General features: G+C 39.6%; 1 protein-coding gene across 1 annotated transcript in view; it reads left to right on the top strand.

Moving 5' to 3' along the window:
* The first annotated feature begins 696 nt into the window (after positions 1 to 696).
* Positions 697 to 23,520, top strand: part of arl15a (ADP-ribosylation factor-like 15a) — a 42,568-nt gene continuing 19,744 nt past the window's right edge. The window contains exons 1-4 of the mRNA XM_020937855.2: positions 697 to 1,060; positions 16,065 to 16,209; positions 17,997 to 18,056; positions 21,089 to 21,297. Of these exons, the coding sequence (XP_020793514.1) occupies positions 1,049 to 1,060; positions 16,065 to 16,209; positions 17,997 to 18,056; positions 21,089 to 21,297 (426 nt within the window). The 5' untranslated portion in view covers positions 697 to 1,048. The remainder of the gene's footprint in view (positions 1,061 to 16,064; positions 16,210 to 17,996; positions 18,057 to 21,088; positions 21,298 to 23,520) is intronic.

Genomic DNA, 23,520 nt, shown 5'->3' with positions numbered 1-23,520 from the left:
GGGCGGAGTCTCGACAGGCAGACACCCCCAGCGGAGGACAGCCGGGGTCATCTATGAGCGGAATCTGAATGTATATGATTTACATTTACATTATTCATTTTCAATCACTGAATCACTGTGTTGAATGGAAGCCACAAAACTAGATTAAAGCATAAACTTCCTGGCTAAGCAATCTTTAGTTTCCACCCCATATGCAAATAATCGCTTCAAGTGCATTTGTTTTATTTACTTTTTTATTTTATTTTATTCTATTTTTAATAATACATTTTATGAATAAACTTGTCTCAAAAGAGGTATAGGTGTTTTGTTCATCTACTAATAGTTTTGTTGGTAAATACTGCCCCCAGGTGGCAATTCAGGAAAATCATGTATTTTAAATCTATTGTATTATTTTTGTTTGTTTGTTTGTTTGTTTGTTTTAAATTAAATATAAATAACATATTTCATCACGACAATTTAATGTTATCTAGTGTGGTCTTTGTGTCTTTTGCGATTAATTTGTCCAATACCAAAAGTCCAGACATATGTAATTGCTAGTAAACGATATTTGCGGGACATGTAACAAAAGGACGTGTGCCATATGTTGCCATATCGATAGAAGTCACACCATCATGCCTGTGCAAACGAAAATAGCCTCCATGTGTTTGGTCATGTGACACGTTACGTTCGGGAAGCGACGTGCGTGACGTAGCGCTGTAGATTTCGCCAGTTTCCTCAACCAAACACTCGTCTGATTTTGTGTGATAAAATTGCAAGAGAGCCGGTGGGCGAGGTGCTTTTTAAAAGAAAAACAACCCAAACCGTGCAGTGTGAATACCTTTAACAAAGAGGGCCTCTTCTTTAGTGAGATCTGTGCGAGTATTGAAGAAAACGGCGACACTTCTAGTCTGCAAAACCTCTTAAGACTGTTTTTATTTTGCTGTGCCTTTCGAAAGGCGGGGAATACAAAGCGGCGAGGGATTAAAACCATTACATTTTGGTTTCACCGAGGCAAAACGGGATTACAATTAAGGCACTTCGTGTAGCTGTGACTGGTTTGTCATAGTACATGGATTATCTGGTAAGTGAATGCAGCAAAATGGGGGGGATTGCTTTGTCCATGAAGTTCTGTCTTGTAATAACCTTACTCAAGACAAACAGGTGTGCTACGCCAACCATAAGCGCTCGACTTTGTTTGATGTCAATAATGTACACCACGGAGGTAAAATGAGTATAACTGGTTGACCCAGACCCTGATCTGTGTGACCGCATTTGAAATATGAGAAGAAAGCCCCCAAGGTACTGCTGTTAGGTATGGGAATAGGCGGGCACCCTATTAACCTGGTTTACTTCTGCGTCCAAGCGATTTAAAGCACCCGTATATGTCACATTTATGTTAATACTCTATATGTGAGACCTGAAGAGTTGTTTTTATAATAGGGTTGCATTTTGTGTACAATAGGAGCAACAGCCTGGGTGCTGCTAGAATGCTCCAGCAACATTCAACAATGGGAGGAAAACAGTAACTGGGCTTACAATGGAAATTTATGAAGCACAAGGAACCAAACTTCTTCAACCTTGTGCTGCCATTTCTCATGAGGCCACAGTGTTATCAGGCAGTTTATCACATGCCTCCCAAGATGTAACAAGGACTTTGAACTCTCTTGTTTTGAGTATAGGACATTCATTTCTTTATTCATTACTAGTCCTATGCAGAAGCAGTAGTAGAATGTTGTCCACTTGTTATTACAAACAGAAATTACCATCCAGTTTTGAAAAAATGAATACAGCTCATGTTAGCTCTTTTGAAGATAAGTTTGTGACATACCAGTGGGCCAGCTGTGCACTTGGCTATTTCAGAGGTCACTTCTCCTTCTAGAATTGGAATCTCTGCCTATTAATTAATATTAACGGGGGGCCCATGTGAGTCTTCTTGCCCTGGACCCCCCAAATTTCTGACAACGGGCCTGATTAATAGGCTACTATTACTTACTCAGTATTTCCCATTACTCAAGTAAGTGTAGGGCTAGGTGATATGACGATAAAAATCATTTCACCCTGACTATTTGTTGTTTTGTTCATATCGTGATTTATTATTTCTCTAATTATTCTACTGTTGCTGTTGTACTGCAACTGTCTGTAGTATTTTTCCCCCACCCACTTCTCTTATTGGTCAGCCTCTAGCCTCTCAGTGAGTGACAACTGGATTTAACCAATTACAGTGAAGAGTAAACTTGCATACATTGTTTTCAGAGCATTTGCTGCTGGTTGGATGAGGGGTTTGGATGGTCCTGGACCCTAAGAGGTGATGGATAGTTGTTCTGTGTTTGAGAGTTTGCTGTAGAGGAGATGCTCTAATGACTTAGCTAGTTCAGGGCAGTTTCTCAGTTTAGTTTCTTAGGCCAGTACCTTCCCACTGAAAATGACTTCAGTTTCACATGGTAGGAGGACTGTCCTCATTTAAAAAACGGCCCCGAGATGACTAGCTTTGAAACCTTTCCTATGATGAAACATTCCTGGGCCAATGAGGGATTACACTGATTAATTTAGGCCTGTCTATGGACTGCAACACTACAATATATTAGTTGTGAATTGCGTTAGAAAAAGTACTACCAGTCGTGGAGTCGGTCAGAATTCTCTTTCCTTGCTTTCTTTCCTCTCCTCCTCTTCTCCTCTCCTTGTTCCTCCATGTTTCAGCTGTCAATTAAATGTGCCATATTAGGTGGTGTCCCAAAGCTCAGAGGAGGCAAAGTAGAAGTAAACCACACTTGGTGGAGACATGAGCGAGGGTTCAAGGAATCAGATCAAATTTTATAGGGGTTTGTATTATTGTAGCAACACAAGTATAGAGCGAGCAGTAAGGATGTTTGTCATGTTGCATAATCCTGAATTTCACATAAAAACTAAAACACATTTATCTGAAAGCAAAAACATTGGTCTGACTTTGGTTTAAAAGTCCTGCAATAATGCAAGACACTGTAAGCCTTATTCTTCACTACTGGGTTATTTCGGATAGAACTAGTACCCGAGGAAAGGCTGTATATTGACCCTCAGCTCGTGTCTGCTCCTCTACTCCCTTCTCCTCAGGTCCTCTCTCATCACTGTGCCTCCTCTGCTTCTCTCTCCTCTGCTCATCTCTCCACTACTCCTTTCTCATCAGCTTCTTTCTCTTCTGCTCCTTTCTTATCTGCTCCTCTCTCCTCTGCTCATCCCTACTTTTTTCACCTCTCCTCCTCTTTTCTCTGCTCCTCTTCTCTTCTCTTCGCTGTGTCTCCTATGTAGTGGGATTTCCTCACCCATTTCTTGCAAAATAGAGGAGATAGATAATTGAGGCTGTGTAGTCTGCGCCTTTTTTGCCTCCCAGAGTTCAGATGGACATGATCAACGAGTAGATTAACCAATAAAAGAAACCCATTGTCTGTTTATGTGTAAAAACAAAACGAAACAAAAAAAAACAATAACAACAGCACGTACATACAAAATACAGAGGAAAACACTGCAATTTTCAGCAGAGGCAATGACTAAAGCATTCAGTAAGTTAGTTTTTAGTAAGCTGTAGCTCAGTTGGTTCGTTCTCTGATCCCAAGGTCGAGGTTCAAATTGTGGATGGGTGATACATTGACTGTAATATTGGTGGGGATATCTGATATCTGTTTTAGTCCAATACTGAAAATTTCTCATGGACTTATTAATAAATAAAATTTCCCATTTTCTGAAACTGTATCACTAAGTAATGGACACTAGTTACCACATAACTGGTTAACTGCATTGACTTTTTCCTTTTTTTAAATGTTACTCAACTAAAACACAATGGAAAAAAATGAATGGAAAATGTACTTCTACAGTTCAGAAGCAGAGGACACTGAGCACTATTTTTGTTCCTATAGCCGGGAAAGACCTACGTCTTTAATTTAGGCTAGTGCTGAATGTTTATGTAGTAAAGTTTGCCCCCCTCTGGGAGGTGCTACTGAGTCAGCATCCTCCTGTCCCTGTGAAGATTGAAGGCTTTAGTGCCTTGCTCAAAGGAAATGTAAAATACGAGGACAAAAACCCACCAGTTCTGGCCTTTATCTTTGATCAACAAAAGGCTGAATTTTCAATTCCTTCTGGCATTGCAAATTGTTGTTGTTGTGCTATTTGCCAAGACACCTCACCCCCTTTACCTCATTGGATTATGCCAGGTAAAGCCAGAGAAGCTCAGTATACCTTGTTAAAGAAGTACTACCAATGTGCCTAAGGAGTGAAGGATTAATGGACTACTGCTGTGAAAACACAGTACAGATCTGAAGCATGATTTGCCATAAAGTGAAAGGGTGCCCTAAACAATCATTTAATTAATCATTTATTAATGACACTAGTTGTCTGTCTTTTAGTGAAGTGCAACATGAATTCTATGCAAAAATAGTGCATGTTTCAATCTATCTTTTAGTTGGTCGATATGCCCAAAAAATTTATATCACAATTTTTTTGGAGCCAGATCACAATTTATGCACTTGGTTGTTAATACAGGTTTATATAGTTCACGCTACACTGTGATTGGTCAACTCCACCTGTCATTCACCCAGAGTATGTTGGAGGCTGATCAGTTGGAAGAGTGGGTGGCGGAAAGTGTTTGGGTTTGAGTCTAGAGCTGCATTAAACAGAAAGTTGCTCATGGTATATGACCAAATTGTCTCTGATTACAATTTCATGTTCGTCACCATATATCCCAGCCCTATCACATAGTGTTTGATGATAAGTAAGCAAAAGAATGTGATGCTTCTTCAATACTGGAGACAGAGACTATGTTTTTTTTTAACTATGTTATTTATTTATTTATTTTTGGCTACACTAGCTGTTTGTCAGTCAGTGATGACAAGTCTTTCCAGCCAGGCCACAGTGCCACATGCTCCTTATGCTCTTTATGCTCTGAGCTGTTGAATAATGTACAGAATAGTTTTCTCAATAGAGCATAGAGCAGACACAGAGTGTGGGCACATAGTGGTGACTAATCCCATTTGCAGTCTTATTCTGGATCACTATTGGCCACAGAGCGGATAATCTCAGTTTGTTAGATTCTTACACACTAATCTGAGACTTGTGTCATGGATTTTGTTTATTGTTTTTAACAGTGATGCAGCAGTCTGTAATCCATCCTATTTCTGGAACAATAATGTTCTTTTTCAGTGCATTAGCTGACAGTAGCTGAGTGGTGGAGGTGAGACAGTAAGGGCTGGACTTGACGTTAACCTGCTGCTCCTCTATCCATTCACTCTCAGAGGCTTGGCTTGTTTGTTGCCGTGGGTTACACTTGTTGTCAACCACAATGTCGGAGCACATGCAGCTCTCTCTTGCCTTGTGCAGGATAGGGCTTTACACGGTAAGAACAAGCTCCATTTACTCATATCTGTTATAAGTGAGTGTGGATATCTTAAGTGCTAATGCTTTTTGTGCTTAATGGATGATTGTGGTGTGTTTGAAACTCAAATGGGGGAGAGACATTGGCGTCTTATGCGTTGCCTGGTCACAGTGAAAAGAGGAAGCACTGAGTGGGTGTCACACAGTCGGACTAATGCAACAGGTGGATTCAGAGAAGTGTGTGGAATGAACATGAATGTAGATGTAAAAAGCACTGGACTTATTCTGGATCAGACCCATGTGGCTTTAAATGTTTAAACGGGAATAAGTTTTATTTTAACCAGGCCGAGTCAAGAAGGTTATACATTGTCAGACATTCTGGTGAAATGTAAACAATATTTCCTTCTACACAAGCGTTTTCATCATTTCATGTAATCTTTGCTATAAATGTGATACTTCAGATTATACTTACTTGGTGATCCCATTTTTAGATCATTTGCTGAGTCAAAGAATTTCTGCTTTCAACAGTGTGAACAAAGTCAAAGTACTGCATTGTGCCTGAACTTCACTGCCCAGTGGCCCAAGCTTCTCTGTGGATCGGCACAATGCTCAAACCATTAGGGATTTAAGAGACGTGTGGGGCACTTTGTGGTCATCTCATTATGTCCTTAATCAAGTGGAACATGATCGCTGCAGGCACAGGTCAAAACAAAATGTTTTTGTATGTGCTTGCTTCAGTGGTTGCTTAGTCGCTATATTAATCCACGTTTTAATCTTTGAAAACCTTCAGGCATAAATCCAAATTTGCCACAACCCAAAGCATAACGGACATGCAGATAGGCCTATTACAATAACACATTTGTGTGTTATTGTATTGTAGTGTAATATAGCTTGCTAAGAAAAATATCACATTAAATGATAATATAGCCACCACCACACTAACCATAGACAGGCCTGCATGCAGACTACAGGTGCAACGACAGAACTACAGATATGTTGATATTTAGGGATCGCAACTAGATAGTGGCAGCCTACCTCTGCTCGCCAACGCCCTGTTTTCAGATACCATTTAACTTGAGCTGTGATGTGGAACTGATGAGTTGTGGTGGTATCTGGCACAAAGCTTCACTTGTGCTTAGTGAAATGAACCTTGTGTCTTGTGACCACTGACCAGTGAGAGCTCCTGCCACATACAAACACCTTGATGTTTCTCTTTTTCCCACGCTGTGTGAAAAGCTGTTTCCGAACACTTCCGTTGATTTTCAAAGACAGGATGGGAGCAGTCTGTGCCCCTCCTGGCCCTTATATACCCCACACTTAAAAATAACTGCAGTACAAGTTGAGTAATCACCAGGGTCACTTATACAAGAACTTCACTGTGATTGTTTCCAAGGCACTACAAGAACTTCCTCGAAAAGATGTACTAGTTGACCTTTGACATGCCCCATGGCAAAACCCACATTTTAGAATATTGTCATTAATCCATCAGTTGTAGAGGTACAACAGGATGGTTCCAGACAAACACGACTTTGTAAAGTTTTTTTAAAGCGTGGGGTCTGGGCTGCCCAGGTAAGAGCTGTACAGTTATAGATGAAATTATATTACAATTATTTGGGTCTTGAATACAATTCAGTACAATACAATTGATTGTGTTGGCCTAAATGAATGAAAACAATGTGATACTTCAGATATTATCTATCTCAAATATGAAAATGAAAGTTTTTCATGTATCATGTGTACAAATTATAGATTCATTTAAAGTTATTATGTTTTATGCATTATGTTTTCGTTGCAGATTAGATTAGTGTTTTGTCCAGTACAATATGTATTGATTCACAGGACCCATGATTAGATATTAGAAAATATGCTGTTAGTCACCCTAATTATTTTATTAGGATTAAAAGAATTTATGAATCACAGCAGGAGGAGGAATGCATGCGTAGTTTAGCTGAAGTTTTGGGAGTAACTGTTTCAGTTGCCTTTTCACTTATGAAGATGCTACTTATAGTAGCGCTCTGTATTTAGTTTTGCGCAATATCCAAATATTTCTTAGACCTTCCGTCAGTGCCACACCCTCAAGTTTGTAGTTAAACAAGTTGTGGATGAGTTTGCTATATAAAATAAATAATAATAATAACATAAATAAATTTCCCCTGAATACAGTTTTATTAAAATATGGCCCTACCTGTAGGCCCAGAAATATCAACCATCAGTTCTCCTAGGTTCACCATTGGCCATGAAAAAAACATTGGTGGCTCTAAGTGTAGTGATTGACAGACAGATCTTTTTCACTTCATCGTAGTTCTGTGTATGTGTATGACATTTGGACGATAGTTCTCAGATCATACTATAGACTGTTTATGGACCAAAGTCAAAATCTTGTCACACATGATTGCACATAATATTTGTGTTACCTCCACTTCTATCTGTAATTTCTCTTTGAAGCATAATGTAGCTAATAGCTACCACAAGACCATGGAACTGTGGGCCAATGAGTGTCACAAACCACTGCATGTAAATTTAAAAAATCCAAACATTATATCTTGTTTATATCAAGTGCAAGTGATTATCTGTGTTCCCTTAAAGGCCTGCTGCTCCACTGTGAATCACAACCCCATCTGAGATTTTTGACCACATTGTTGTGCTTTGTTGGTTTACTCTTTAAGATTACTTGAGCAAGAATTCAAGGTAATGTTTGAACTTGCTTCACTTGTGATTTGAGTAAAACAGCTTTATCTCCCCCTGCTGGAAAGCAAAGGAAATGCACTTTTGAGAAGCCTGGGCCCATTGATGCACTGTGAATTATGTGCCTGCAGTTTTAGCAAACTCTAATCTTAATACAGTCAATTTGTTTCATATTTGTCCTCTTCTTGGTTTGTCCTTGTGTAGAGTTCTTGTCTGTTGAAAAACCAAAGATCTGACTTTCCATATACATTGTGACAGTTGAGTGAACATTGTCATCGGGCAAATCCATAGTATAGAGTGTGGGCCTATAATCTTGTATCTTTGTAATGGTGGAATTTAATTTAATTATGATATAACAGTATTAATACTTTTTATCATCTTAATTTTACAGGTAACTTTTCACAGAAGGAAGTCACAGAAATAAAAATCTACATGTTGTTACCATTTTTGCTGTACTCTAATTCATTGCCTGCTTTAGTTGCTGTGTTTTTTTTTTTTTGTTTTTTTTTACAGCTATATTGTTAAACACCTTTCATTCATAAAGTGGTGCTTGTTCTCTTGAACATGCTCCAGGCATTCTTGCCATGTCCTCTAGGTGGAGCCATCAAATCACTAATAAGCTCCAGTCCTCTGAATTAGTACTTCTTTCACCAAAAGTCTAATTTCTATATAATGTATCAAGCAGATTAAATGTACTTCTGTGATAAATGTAGTTTAATACTATATTAAATGTTGACTTTGCATAATCTGGACCATACAAGAGCTTGCTCTATTGTCTTCATTGGGTCAGTTGAGGGTAACCCAGCCAGACTGAGTCTGTGCTGTAATAAATATGTCATCAGACTTCACTGGTTTGTACTGAAGAGTAGCCTACAATCATGGGAGGAAGTGGAAACTCTAAGAGTCAATTAAAAGTGTAATTCCCCTACTCCAAGATGTAGTCATTCACTTTTAAATGCTCCTCTCAGTTTCATCAGTTTGCCTTGGCACATGTTGCATGCTGTCTTGTTGCATTGCAGATGGCACTAAAACTAAAACATGAAGACTAATAGTGGGGCCTTGGTTTCCTAAAATCTTCAAAGTTAAACATCAGTAGAAAATCAGGCTGGATTTACAAAAATCAGCTCCAACCGCTGAGTGAATGAAAAGCACATTGTGTTTGACTACTTCCTTGCATGAGGGCTTAATATTAGGCAGTGTCTTTTTGGTTGATCTTAGTTTGTGTGGGTCTGCAGAGGCTTTCCCATCAGTCGTCATCCTCGGGTCTGAAGGGCTCATGTCTCTGGAGAGGAAGAGCTACCTCCTCCTCCTCCTCCTCTTCCTCCGCCTGCACTGTGCAGTGTCACAGGTGAGGCCTGTGGTGCATCAGGATCTGTTCTTTCCTGTCTTTGACTAAGTAAATGTTTCCCTCTGTGCTCAGCCGTTTATGAAAGCTCCTTTCGCAATCTGCCCTGCGCTGCAGCACATGTGTCCATCAGCCTTGGCTCTGTGGAGTGTGTGGGAGAGCGGCCTGTGTTTGTCTGTGAGCACACATCTCCTCTTCCGGTAAAGTGGATTTTCTCAAGTCCTCATCCTAAGTCCCTTTAGATCAGAACAGACTTTTGAGTGCTTTGACTCATCTTCAAAGCTTCACTTTGTCTGACCATTTATTTTTTATTTATTGTACATTTTAATATCACCTAATGCCTCTGACACAATCTGGTTTACAGTTTGCTGTCCATGTCCATTGGGTGGCCAGGCGGTTGCATGACACCAGTGCTTGGTACAGACACTTCTTCTTGCTGCTGTGTCATTAGCCACAGAGTGGGTAGCAGATGAGTCCATGTCCCATTCTGACATACACTGTTTGTGCTTGGACGTTCTCTTTGAAGAGGAAGAGCATGTGGAATCAATCGTGTTGAGCTCCTGCTCTGTGTGGGGCTGTCTCTACACTGTGTAGTCTTCTCTTCACATGTTGGAGCACATGGCCTCTGTCCACTCTGTGCACAGTCACCGGCTTCATGTAGTGTGGATTTGTTTATTAAACACTGTGATCTAGTCCAGTGTGAGTGAAACATGTGCTCCACGTTTGTGACAGTAAACTTACACTGACAAAGCTGACACCTGTCCAACTGTTTTACGATAAAGTCACATGTATGCGTTTCTTCTGTATGTGTCATCTATAGGAACAAAAGAAAGTATGAGTGTATGGTTATTATCACAACAGCTTCCCGGCCTTGAAACCTCGGGCCACTGTCCTGGTGTGGTCGAGGCCTGTCATTATCGTCACACAAACAAAGCTTGGATTTGCCTGTCATGCATTTTTGCTCAAATTAACTACTGTTTTGATGTTGATTTTTTATTTTTTTTCCCCCCACATCATAGTTTTCCCGAGCAGCCCACATCATCCGTCTCTCCCCAGTCGCTGTGAGGAAAAGTGCTTCACACAGTGAGAACCTTCTAGAGGTTCTTTAACTGTAGGGGCCTCAGCTCCATAACACTTCATGTCTGGTTCCTGACAAAAATTAGTGAGGTAAATGGTCTGGTTTGAAGGACGTATGTTACAAACGTTGGAGCTGTGAAGAGGTGGGACTTTTGTCTGCGCCTTTGAAAGGAGGAGGCCACAAACATCACGAGGGGTCTCCATATTTGCATAATTAACTGTTGACACTAACTGTGCTTAATGAAGGCCTATTGAAGTCATTGACCCTTATACACAGGCAGCCTCTGGGAATGAGACAGAGGCTCCTCAAGCAAAGGTTAAAACAATGTGTCTGGTTCACTTCCGACAAATGTGCCGGAACGCCCCAAGTCTCCAAATATCAATAAGGGCATGGAACTATGGACCTGCCTGTTTGGCATCCAATAATGGATAAAGAGTAGAATGGGAAAGAGACAAAATATCAAACTGTAACTGTCAGCACCCGGTAGTCATAACTATTGATATGTTTGACTTTACTCTAATTAACCATTATTTAATCTTTAAGCTGTTACTTTGTAACAGTTTAAAAAATTCAATTATTGTTATGATTCTGGAGAAGGGCACAATAATTCGACCATTTTGTCTGGGAAAATACAACAACTTAATTGTGTCCAGAGTTTGAAATGAGGAAGAGTCCAGGGTGAATCAGCCTAGATCAGTGACTCAAAGGTCAGCTGTTGACATACTACTGAAATGGAGAGAAGATTGTAGTAAAATGCATTTTAAACCAGAACATGTTGTAATTGTACTTGTGCATGCTAGAGCTGTGCAATAAATCAAATTAAGAGATTATTTGTAATTATTGAACCCAACAAAAAAGATGATTTAAACTAACTCTGAAAAGCATTGTATGTGCACATGTTTCTGTGAGTGCAAATCTTGATCTCACAGGAACTGTGTGTGAACAGTGTTGTAACTTTTGACTTGTAAAGTTCATAAAAGCCAATGTGGTATAATTTTAATTTCATCTGTTCGTTTTCATCATATGAAGCTTGCTGATGCACCACACTTTTATCTATAAAAAAAATTATGATATCAAAATTGAGTGACATAATCATTGTTTTTTATGTTATCATGAAATCAATGTAAATGTTTTTTGGCATGGTGTTTTACACTTGTTGAATGTGAAGGAATGGACCCACAGAGATTAATGGCTCATTTTATCATAAAATGTAGTTGTTCTGAAAGGGTCAGATGAAAATGTGTTATCGGATGTAAGTAGGGCAAGTATTCTCTCTATCTATCCAGTCTTTTTGTTTCGGTGAGATGGGGTACCCTCAACCCCCCTTGGTTCTTGCACACTGGTTTCAGGGCCTTCAAAAGGGGGCCCCAAAAGCTTTGATCCTCTACATGGGTGTGGAAAAACATCTTTTGCGTTATACTGTGTCCAGGAAACCAACATTTTTGGCACAGCTATTTAATGTTCCCAAATGATCACCCGTCCTAATTACAGTTTATTTACCAGTGGACCCAAGCAGAGCCTGTCTCTGTGATGCTTGCTCTGGGCGTTTGTGTCTTTGGTCTGCAGTTTGCTCCACTCTTTGTCCTCAGCCTTACAACTGGTTTGTAAAACTCTTGATGAATGTATGTCATTAAATCAGAATATGGTATTCTTTCTCAGGGAATGGCCACAGAAATGGAATCTGTCAAGTTGACAGCTGATGGGGATCCAAACAAATAAACTAATTTTGGTATTGTTGATGGGGTGGATTGGTGCCACTGCCACATCCAGATGATGTTTGAGTCTGCTATACCTGCGTGTCTAGACTGGCCCCTGGCACCAGGTACATACAGCCTCCATCAGAACAGTCCCATTTCTTGTAATAGTCAAGGCTTCTGTCACTGTGCTTACAGCAGTTTATGCCACCTAATCACTCTGTATTCTGTCCTCTTGTGAAACCTCATGTGAAAATGCCCTAGTCATCAATGGTTTATGTTAAGGGCTCCATAATTTTCGATGCTGCAGATACAGCTTGCCTCATATTGACAGATTTGGTGGTAACTTTAGCCAAGTGCCCCAACTTCATGATCCCAGTTGGAGAGGTTCATGATGTTTACCTCCATTCTAGATTCTTCAGCTGATGGTCAGCAGCCTCTGAGTGTGTGTGTAGTGTGAGGAAGGACCCGGAGGAGGCCAGTGTTTTATCTGCTTTATAAGACTGAGTCATGATATGGTGCCATATTTACACTTTTATGAATAATGTCACTGTACAATTCGACTATTTAGATTTAAATATATATATATGTAAATTTATAATGCATCTATGCAATGTCTCTCACGCGCTTCTCTCCCTCCCTTCCTTCCATTCTGTCTTCCTTCTACTCCCTCTTTCTTCTGTCTCCCCCTTTGTGTCTGTCACACCCCTGTCCTCCTCTTCATCCCTGTTTCTCTTATCTGTCTCTCCCTCCCCCATCTCTCTCCCTCTCCATTCTCTCTCCTTCTTTCGCTGTTCCTCCCAGCTCTTTCTTTGCCCTTTTTACTCTCTCTCCCTTTCCCTTCCCCTCTCTCGCTTCCTCTTTCTCCCTTCCCTCTCCCATCTCTCTGTCTCCCCCTCTTCCTCTCTGTCTCTCTTTCTGTCTCTCTCATAATGTGTGTTGTTGAAGGTTTTGTTGACTTAAGTATGGCACGGTCTACTTCACCAGACGGATGCTACACTGATGCAGACAGGGTCACCTTATTTTTGCTGTATGTCGGACACTCCACACTAGACAATGATGCACTCAAAGGCTTGTTTTCAACGCATTCCTACACTCATGTCAAGAGATAAAAGTGATAGGCCAATTGTGCACATGAGCTCTAGTCCTGCTGCACAACTCATAAATGCACCTGTTCAGAGACCTGACAAGCCACTATTTTTGGAGTGCACCAAGTCAAATCACTACGTAGAGTTAGGTAATATGACAAAAAAGGTATCTAATTATTTCCCTCTTGTATGAACTTGCACACATTTAATGAGAACCATTTAACACAAAAAAGTCTAATTTCTCCCTCCAAATCTTTGGGTTGACGAAAGACCTTTTTGATTTCCTAGGAAGATATTTGATGTTGTATGAAGGCAAAGTAGTCTCAGTCATTTGAACACAGGCCTGGGAAGAGCCCATGAGCAGCCATGTCTGTCTGGGCCTTAACGAGAATGGCATGCAGCGCTCCCCTCACTGTACTGAGCACCCCCACCCGCTGCTTCAAAGTGCAAATAACAACAACAAGTGAAGGGGAGAAGATGAATGAGGATGAATGAATGTGGCCCTCAGCTCCCTGCCCCCATGGCTCTGAGAGCGAGGCACACTACAGTGCGGTCTGTCCCGCCCTCACAGCTTTACGGGCCTGTGTTATGACTGTTGCCGGTGTGTATTACACACAAATCTGTGCTGCTTCTCCGCCGGGACACCCATATAAAGGGCTGTCATTTCCAAAGGTCACGAGTGAGTCCTCCACACAAGTGTTGTCCCGACACCCAGTCTGGAAAAATAAAAACGTCTGGTACTGGACCCATCTGTGCCCTGTGCCTCTGCATGTCCTTTCCCTTTCATTTTTCACTCCACTGCTACTGACTCTGTCCCTTTAATAACACTTGCACTATTTAAAATATTTAGTAACACAAACTCATTTGCACTATTTAAAATGTTTACTAGCAATGGACCAGTGCTGCTTGGCTGCCACACGTTTATGTAAAACATTCTTCATCTTTCTCACATGTGATGAACACTTCCTTATGTAGTGTGCATAAGGACAGCAGTGAATGTGCAAGGATTAGGGTCTCATTCAGAGATCGATCATGGTCACATCAGGCGCATTGTCTTTAATTCTGCTAGTAAAAGAGGAGTCCCCAGTGAATGAGCAGTGTGTACAGGAATGTAACATGAACCAGTCTGGAGCGTCTGGGCTCTGCTCACCCACATTTATTATCTCTAAAAATACTGAGCGTGTTCTAAAAACGCACCAGGTCCTGTGCCTTCCATCCATGTCAGGTGCATCTACAACATACAAACAGTTTAGAAGTTCTCAACTCAGCCTGACCTCATACAACACATACATACATTTAAGTAGTTAGTGTCATTACCCGATTCCTCCTGTTTTTGGTCTATGAACGGTAAACTCTGGGAACTTAATCTTAGGCATGAAGTACAAAGGTGCAAACACTAGTAGACTGATACAATACAAAAAAGACAATTACAGTTACTGCAGGCACTTGTACAATAATTCCAATTCATAAAAATCATTACAGTATTGATTCACAATGCTTTAAAATACGATACAGTTAGGAGCACTGAATGAAGTATAGTATTGGGTGGAGATAGGGTGTACATAAAAAAAAAAACATGTGCCTTGATTACAAAACAATACATGCATGAATAAAAATACAATAAGCTATTGATGGAAGGTGGCTGTTATAACAAGTCAGTTTAGCATAATATGCACATTTGCATTGATATTCATTGTTGTATATGACCTTGTTTGTGTGTTTTTGTGTGTGGCCTGTCGTATTCTCATTAACTTTTCTCCTGATACACAGAGTGTTTCTGATGGAGCCTTTAGTGCAGAGAACGGGGTTTCCTGTTGGGGCAGACGGCCGGGTTCAGGCAGGAGTCGGGGTCGGGTTGCTACGTTCACGTCTGGAGCTGATGGGCACCGTCTGATAGGAGACTCAAGACTATTGTCTTTGAATTATTTTCATCACCATAGAAATAATGCCAAATATTGACAGGGAAACTTTTTTCTTAGTTTGGATACAATGGATAATAAATCACAGTATAGTAGCTGGCTACAGACTTGGCAACAGTTGCACTAATTTAGCAACTTTTTACTTTTCATTGAAAGGACAATTTACAGTAGTCCTAAAATGAGAGACAGGGTAAAGGGTTGCTGATCTCCACTTGTTTTTATAGACCCCTCTTATGTCATAAACAGCGAGTGGTCTTATGTGCCCATGCTGCTCCTGAAACCTGATATTGCACATATAGTGAAGTGTGCGTGTTGTCCAGGCTGGTTCCTGTCCTGCTAATAAAAGAGATCTCTTTTTGCTTTGGATACTGCTGCTTTCTCCACACACGTTTAAAGTGCTGTTCACGGTTCACACTGCATTTTGTTCTTAATGTCTCACAGCAGGCACTTGGACCCAGGTCATGACTCAAGCACGACAGGTCTGCCTCTGGGGGTCTCCAACCACACACCACTGGTGACCTGCAGCCCACACCAGCCCTGCACCACACAAACTGCACTCCATACATACAACATGTGTGGTGACTTCTTTTAAGTGTTTTAATGCTGTACTATGTAACTTTTCTGGTGGAAGCTCTGCTACTTCCATTTTACCTAAAAATGTTCCATAGTACAGCATTAGACCGATTGACTTAGCATATGTGTTTCATTACAGGTGTTTTAGTAGTATTCTTACTGAGCACTGGATTGACTTTTTACATATCTGTCCTTTCACTTGCCCTCATGACGTCACTGGCTTGTCTCCATGGAGATAGACAAGTTTAATGCCATACTGTGAAATATTCTAGGGCAGATAAAGTAATAACATCTCCATCTTTCAGAACATTATGTAATACACATTTTTATGGCAGCATTGAACAGTTAGTCTGCTGTGTCTTGCAGTGTTTCCGTGCGCTGTGCTGTAAAGGACCTCCGCCGCCCAGACCAGAGTATGATGTGGTGTGCATCGGCCTGACAGGTGCCGGAAAGACCAGCCTGCTGTCCCGCCTGTGCAGCGAGAGCAGTGATGGCATCGTTCCCACTACAGGTTTGTATTCACTGTATTTTATTATCAGCTCATTATCAGTCAGTCAATTCACTTGCTCAATGCAAACTCGCTACCAGTGTACATCACTGTATATGTTTGTGTATATCTATTTGTGTGTAAAAAAAAAAAAATATATATATATATATATATATATATGTGTGTGTGTGTGTGTGTGTGTGTATTATATATATATATATATATATATATATATATATATATATATATATACACACATACACATATAAACACACATATATATATATACACACACACACACACACACATATATATATATACACACATACACACACACATATATATTCACACACTGTTTATGAATTGTTGTTCAACAGAATCATTTTAAAAAACAATCTAATGAAACCGGCCTGGACAAAATTAAATAATGGTACCCCTAGAAAAGATTGTAAGTAACTGGACAAAAGGGACATGTTAAACTTAGGTGTGTCCTCCAATCAGCCTCACAGGTGTCTTCAAACTTGTCCTCAGTCAGTCTGCCTATTTAAATGGACATGTGTCATTGTGCTGTTTGGAGACATGATGGATACAACACTGAACATGGACCAGAGAAAGCGAAGGAGCCAGGAGACTAGAAAGAAAATGATGGGCAAGCAGGTTAAAGATAAAGGCAATAAGACCGTCTCCAAACAGCTTGATGTTCCTGTGATTACAGTTGCTCATGTTCTTCAGAAGTTTAAGGTCCACAGGACTGTAGCCAACCTCCCTGGACAGGGCCGCAAGAAGAAAACTGATGACAAATTGAAGAGATGGATAATATGAATGGTAACCAAAGAGCCCAGAACAACCTCCAAACAAATTAAATGTGAACTCGGAAGGGCAAGGTACATCAGTGTCAGATCGCACCATCCGTCAATGTTTATGCCAAAGTGGACTTCATGTGAGGACACCACTGCTGAGAGGAAATCATAAAAAAGTGAGACTGGAATTTGTCACAATGCATATTAACAAGCCACAAAGCTTCTAAGAGAATGTCCTTTGGACAGCTGAGACAAAACTAGAGCTCTTTGGCTCTATGTTCACAGATGCAAAAATGAAGCACACCAAGAAAAGAACACTCTTCCTACTGTGAAGCATGGAGGAGGCTTGGTTATGTTCTGGGGCTGTTTTGCTGCATCTGGCACAAGGTGTCTTGAATATGTGTCGATATGTAATCTCAAGACTCAAGGTATTTTGGAATGAAATGTGTTGCCTAGTGCCAGAAAGCTTGGTCTCAGTCATAGGTCATGGGTCTTCCAACAGGACAATGACCCAAAACATACAGCTAAAAACACCCAAGAATGGCTAAGAACAGAACACTGGACTGTTCTGAAGTGGTCTTGTGGTATTAAACATCTGTGAAAGGAGCTGAAACATGGAGAAGGAACCCTTCAAACCTAAGACAACTGGAGCAGTTTGTGAAATGGGTAAAAATACCTGCTAACCAGTGCAACCATATGTGTCATTCATAATTTTGATGCCTTCCATGAGAATCTACAATGTAAATATGTAAATAATCATGGAAATAAAAAAAGAAGCTCAGCCTTAGCTCAGCCTGCTTTAAGATATTGGGAAAAGTGTAGTGCAATGTTTCAATTAGATCAAACAATATCAGTGCCTTTACTTTATCAATGACTTTACAATTTTGTGCATTATTTATTCACTCCAATACTTGCCTGTGGCAAGCTACCATCGTACCGCTTTTTGTTAATCAAGGGTGATGTAATATAGATGTTATTCTGTTTGGTTTCAATTACTTTTTTCTTTTTCAGGTTTCAGTATTAAAGCTGTGCCATTCCCAAATGCTATTCTGAATGTAAAAGAACTTGGAGGTAAGAAGAAAAGTAACTGTATTCTTTGACATTTCATTTCATGTTACATACTGTACCATGGTCCCACAAACTGCAAATGGTTAACTTTTAAATCTGACAACCTTTTAGCTGTCTGTGGATGTTCAAAGCATTTCTGTTTTAGTTGATGCAAAAAATACAAAAATAATGTACAGCGATCAGCATTAGAATTCTGACTCTGGAATAAAAGTGTATAAAACATTGTGAATAGTCAAATAAGGTATATTTACCATCACTTGTAGTGCTTGTTGATGCGTAGCCAAAGCAGATCCTTGATGTTTTTCACTTTGAAGTCTTATTTGTAAATGTGTAAAAGGGAAACCTCTTGTAGCGTCATGCTTTGTGCTCACTGTGGGAGGAAAGACGTCACACCTGTTAATGTTGTGTAAAGTGGCTGCACAATCTGCTGCTGTTTTTCCTGGAAACGTGAAGCACTCGAGGAAGCCCAGATGAGCGGGGACAAGGTGCTCAAACATAAACAACAAATAGTTCTTCCAGACCTTGATACACAGAAATCACTTATTCTGAAGTGATGCCATCCTTTTTCTCATGTTGTGAACACACATATGACAGGTGCAATGCATATTTTGAAGGGAATCAACCTGACGCTCTGAAAGGATGAAAAACATACTCTCCCAGACACACACAGTAACACATACACAAAGAGGCACCCGGGACCACCAACGAGGGCGCTACCAAATTTGGACAGAGCACATTGGGCGCTTTTGAAAAGAGTTTTTTTCTGAATTAGGTTAAAGGCTGTCTGGTGGGGCATTATTGTGGTAGGAAAAACACTAGTCCCATGGATGACACGTTTGATTTAGGGGCGTTTGTATATGGCGTACCACCACAGTAAAGAATGATGAAATCTGCTCCCTTTCTCCCTCTCTCTCTGCCCCCCGCCTAGACCCCTCCTCCCCTGTTCCTTTTCTTGTAAATACAGAGTAAAAGAATCTGAGCGATTTATGATGCCGGCCGCTATGGATGAGTTCAGGGGCACAAGACGAGCACGTGATGTTTTGACACTTCAAGTTGTTTTTTCAGATGAAACCTTTTTTATTTCACCTGCACCTCCCATGTTGGGTCTAGTCTCCTCCAAAACTTTTCCAACTCCTAGTGTTTACATTATACCTTGGAATAAAAAATACAAAAGAAATCTACTAGATTCTTAAAATGAGATTGACAGTTGTGTGCTATAGTACAAGGTCGATAACAACAAATAATAAAAAAAATAAAATAAAACATACAATAAAACTATGATCAGTGTACAATATTGTAAAACAAAACATGAACTGCAATTTATAAACAACAGAATGAAACACTCTAGTTCTTATTGTCTATCATTGAAATAATTTATTTAACCCTCCACTGTTCAATTCATATTGTAGTACAGAAAAATAACAAAAAAGTACTCTCGAAAATTTTATTTTATTTTACCATTATAGCGTTCAGTAGTCAAACATGCACTGCTTTAGCGTGGTATGCTCCATTAATTCTATCAAAGTGCCTAGGATCACCTACAGTACTTCATGCATTTAATGAGGATCATGTAACAAGGGCTTGTGAGCTACTGGACACAGACACTGTCAAATGCAGTGAGTGCTGGTGCCAGGTATACAGATTAGGTGGGAAGGGCACCTCTGGGGACACGGTGAGGATCTATTAAGTGTGTGGTGCGTGTATGTCTGGACACTGATGTGACGTCAAGTCTAGACAAGCTATTTCCCCATGCTCTTTCGTGGCACATTAACAGCCAACGGACAAGTGCTCCCAATAGTCACCTCTCTATCTGCTGGGATGGGTAGTACAAACAGTATCTTTTAAGTCATTAAGAAAATCTATTTTATGCATAACATGATGATTGCAGCCTTTTTCTATTTTCTCAAGGCCAGTCTAATCATTGAGGATAAACATTGCAGTAATAAACCACATTAATACAATAAAGTACTCCTCATTTGTTTTTATGTTAGTTTTTGAAAAGTTTTCAGCGACCACCAACAGGCAAAAGGACATGTGCACACATCACTGAACACAATGTGGTTATTATTAGCCTCAAAAGGGACCAGCGGCTGTTTCTGGACTGAGCAGAGATTTGGTGCAGAAAAAGCTTCAAGTAAAAGTACATTTTGATTGAAGTGCAAAGCACATGCTCTCACAGGGTCTTTGATTCTTGCAAACTGAGAGCCAGAAAAATCTTCAGTAAATTCACAATAGTTTTGTGATGGTTTGAGTTGTATGGTACAACTGCCACATGTACTAAGCATGGACAAAATAATTTATTCTTTTTGCAGAGTTTACAGTACTACAGTTCAGGTGTGAATGTCAAGCAGTTTAATTAAGCCAACATGATATATAAAAATGTTTGATAAACGGATTTAGATGGCTCGAGGTCTGCAGCCAACAAGCACAGATGTACAATTAGGGATGCTTACAATACGAACTGTCAACAGAACTGTGGCAGCACTAGAAATCTCCTGTCAAACCAATAGGGGGCAGAAGTTGCCTCCTCTTTGTAATGAGAGTAGACAGACACCAGAGTGTTTCATGGTAAAGATAAGAGAGACTTCGAAGTCCATCTCTCAAGTACCACTTTGTTTGCTCGATTTCCACTCAAGCCGAAGTGTGGGACGAGAGGTGAAAGTGAAGGAGCAGAATGGATAAGAGCCTCTAATGTCACTATACAGTTCATCAATTACCAACATTAGATTAATTTAAAGTAAATTAAATTTCATTCTTAGCATCAGCCTATTGCAACAAAAGTCCCTATAAATTAAAATGGTGGAATAAGATAATTAGTTATTTTACACAGATGGCTCACTTTCATCTAAAAACATGCAAGTTTTTTTTTATTACCTCAGAATATGAACTATTTGTGTTTCAATATGACTTCTAATAATAATAATAGTAAGACATTTGACTCTTCAAAATGTATTGCAATAATTATAATAATGGCATACAATATAAATACAATGTGCATTCGTGTTTCTAATTATTTATTTTTATGACATGTCTAGGTGCTGACAACATCAAAAAGTATTGGAGCCGTTACTACCAGGGGTCCCAGGGAGTGATCTTTGTCCTGGACAGCGCTTCGTCTGATGAGGACCTGGAGGCTGCACGAAATGAGCTGCACTCTGCCCTGCAACACCCACAGCTTTGTACTTTGCCTTTCCTTATACTGGCCAACCATCAAGACAAGCCTGCAGCCAGGACGCCAAGCCAGGTACTGCAATGTTGTGTTGTTGGGTTAGGCCAGTAATATTTAAAGGTCCTAAATTACGCAAAATTGACTCTTCTGAGCTTTATGCCACGTTAGAACGCTGTTACATCCTCAAAAACTTACATGGAGTTGTTTCGTTCACACATGTGTAAGTAACACTTTATTATTTGTCTATCTAAATCTCCAAAGCTCAAAAACCTCCACTTTATGACTTCATGAAGTAGTAGTTTTTAAGTCAGCAGTTACCTTTTTACCTTTAGTTCAGTAGAGATTGGCAATTTCTGCTCTGAAATTATCCAATTGATTCTAGTGAACCTTCACTAGTATGGAGTTTAAAAACACAGTGGAGCACTTCTTATGTTACTACATGACAAGGGGGAACAGAATTTGAGAGATGAACTCAGCTTGAGGAGCTGCAGGGTGCAGGATTAGTGTGTTAAACATGTATGAATTGAATTAAAAATAAACAACTGCAATGATTTTGATGAGGAAACAACATTAAAACACAGAGCAGAAAATATAGTCCCTTTAACACAGATAATATGTTAATATAGTAAAAATGGCAGTTTTTTATTGTAATACAGTGAGTTTGCGTCCAGTCACAAATTAAAATGATTAAGTTGAACATTTGTGATCTTAATCATGTTGAAGTTCACAAAGATTGTATTTTGCATATTTCAGTGCAAAATACAATCTGATCGATAGGAAAAACAGGCTCTTGCAGAATATGAAAACCACTAACACTACATTTCCACATTATTAGGTAGTAATCAAGGTATATCAAATAAGTAAATGGATTATTGACAACTGACAATATATCTATATATAATGTTGCTTTGTAATATTATTTGTCTTGAGCTACTGAAGTTATATGTAAGTTCTGCTATTAAGTGTTTTAGTTGCTCTGAGCTTTAACAGTTTGCCTCTGTTTGCCTGCGCTCACCACTGAGAGGAGAATCAGCTGGTGTGCATCACAATATTTCTAATTTCACATCATCCCCATATAAATTAGATGATATGGTCGAGCCCAAAATGAATTATTCACATGAACAAAATTTTCTATTCCTGGGCATTGCGTTTCTGTACATTCATGCAGCCCCACTAAATTATAACTATGTATAACTGAACAATTGACCGATAAAAAAAAAAAAAAAAAAGCAGCTACAACATCCTAATAGTCTTAAATTAATATTCTGTTCCTTCTTTAGTCTACATAAAACATGTCAAAGTGAAACTGAACAGAATTTCAGATTGTGACTTCTCAAGCGTTTTGTAATACAAATGAATTGGGAACATTCTGGGCATATGTTTTCAAGATGCTTGTGTTTGTCCCTGCCAGTAAATGATCCATGAAACATCTTTTGGACTTTGGAACACACTTTCTCTTTTGTACAATTTATGCTTCAAACCTTAGATGTGGTTTATCAAGACATTTATTCAACAGTTTATATTAGGCTGTTTGGAACTTTTAAGGTAAGTTATTAGTTGTTTACTTTACAGGTCTTGCAAATGCTAGTGTAAGTATGTGTGTGATTTTAGACGGCGTCTTGTAAGAAGACAGTAGAAATGTCATGAAGTAGTGGTGGAGTAGTAGGTCACGTCATCACCTTCCCTCAGGATCGAATGAATCACTGTGGAGGCTAGAACAGAGCGCTCTGATTCTCCACTCACAAAACAGCTTCACAAACTCACACTTAATTCAATTTGGCATGTTTCAAAAATGACTGTTCCTCCAAATGGAACATCTATAGCAACCAAATACATCACAAGTAATCTAACAAATATATAATGTGTATAATATAATGTAAATGATCAATAATTACTAATACAATGTATTAAATTAATACATTTCACGTTTTCAAGCGGCCCGTCCTTACTATTTGAATGAAGTCTGTGAGCTTGCTGACCAGATAATCTATGCTTTACTTTGGCCTAGAATTTCAGCTTGTAGTTTGTTGTTGACCTGTTCCACTGCTCCGGGTTAAGGGCTGCTCCACCATGTGCCAGTGTCATTGCATCAGTGTCATTAACTATCGACTTTTCTCAACTGTTTGCAAACACTGCTGACACGTGAGACCAGCTAATAGGGTAAGAGGGATGAGATGGATGTTGCCTAAGGCAACATTAGCAAGGTGAAAAGTTCACAGTAAATTAAGAGTACATCATTTCCCATTAATATTTATTTTTCCTATGCTGCTTTTTAAAATGTATTTCATGCCCTGTATC

This window comes from Boleophthalmus pectinirostris, unplaced genomic scaffold, assembly GCF_026225935.1.
Source record: "Boleophthalmus pectinirostris isolate CB_2022bp ecotype Guang Dong unplaced genomic scaffold, ASM2622593v1 HiC_scaffold_4, whole genome shotgun sequence".
NCBI classification, from domain to species: domain Eukaryota; kingdom Metazoa; phylum Chordata; class Actinopteri; order Gobiiformes; family Gobiidae; genus Boleophthalmus; species Boleophthalmus pectinirostris.
The sequence above is the reverse complement of the archived record's forward strand: the minus strand, read 5'-3'. Positions and strand labels throughout refer to the sequence as shown.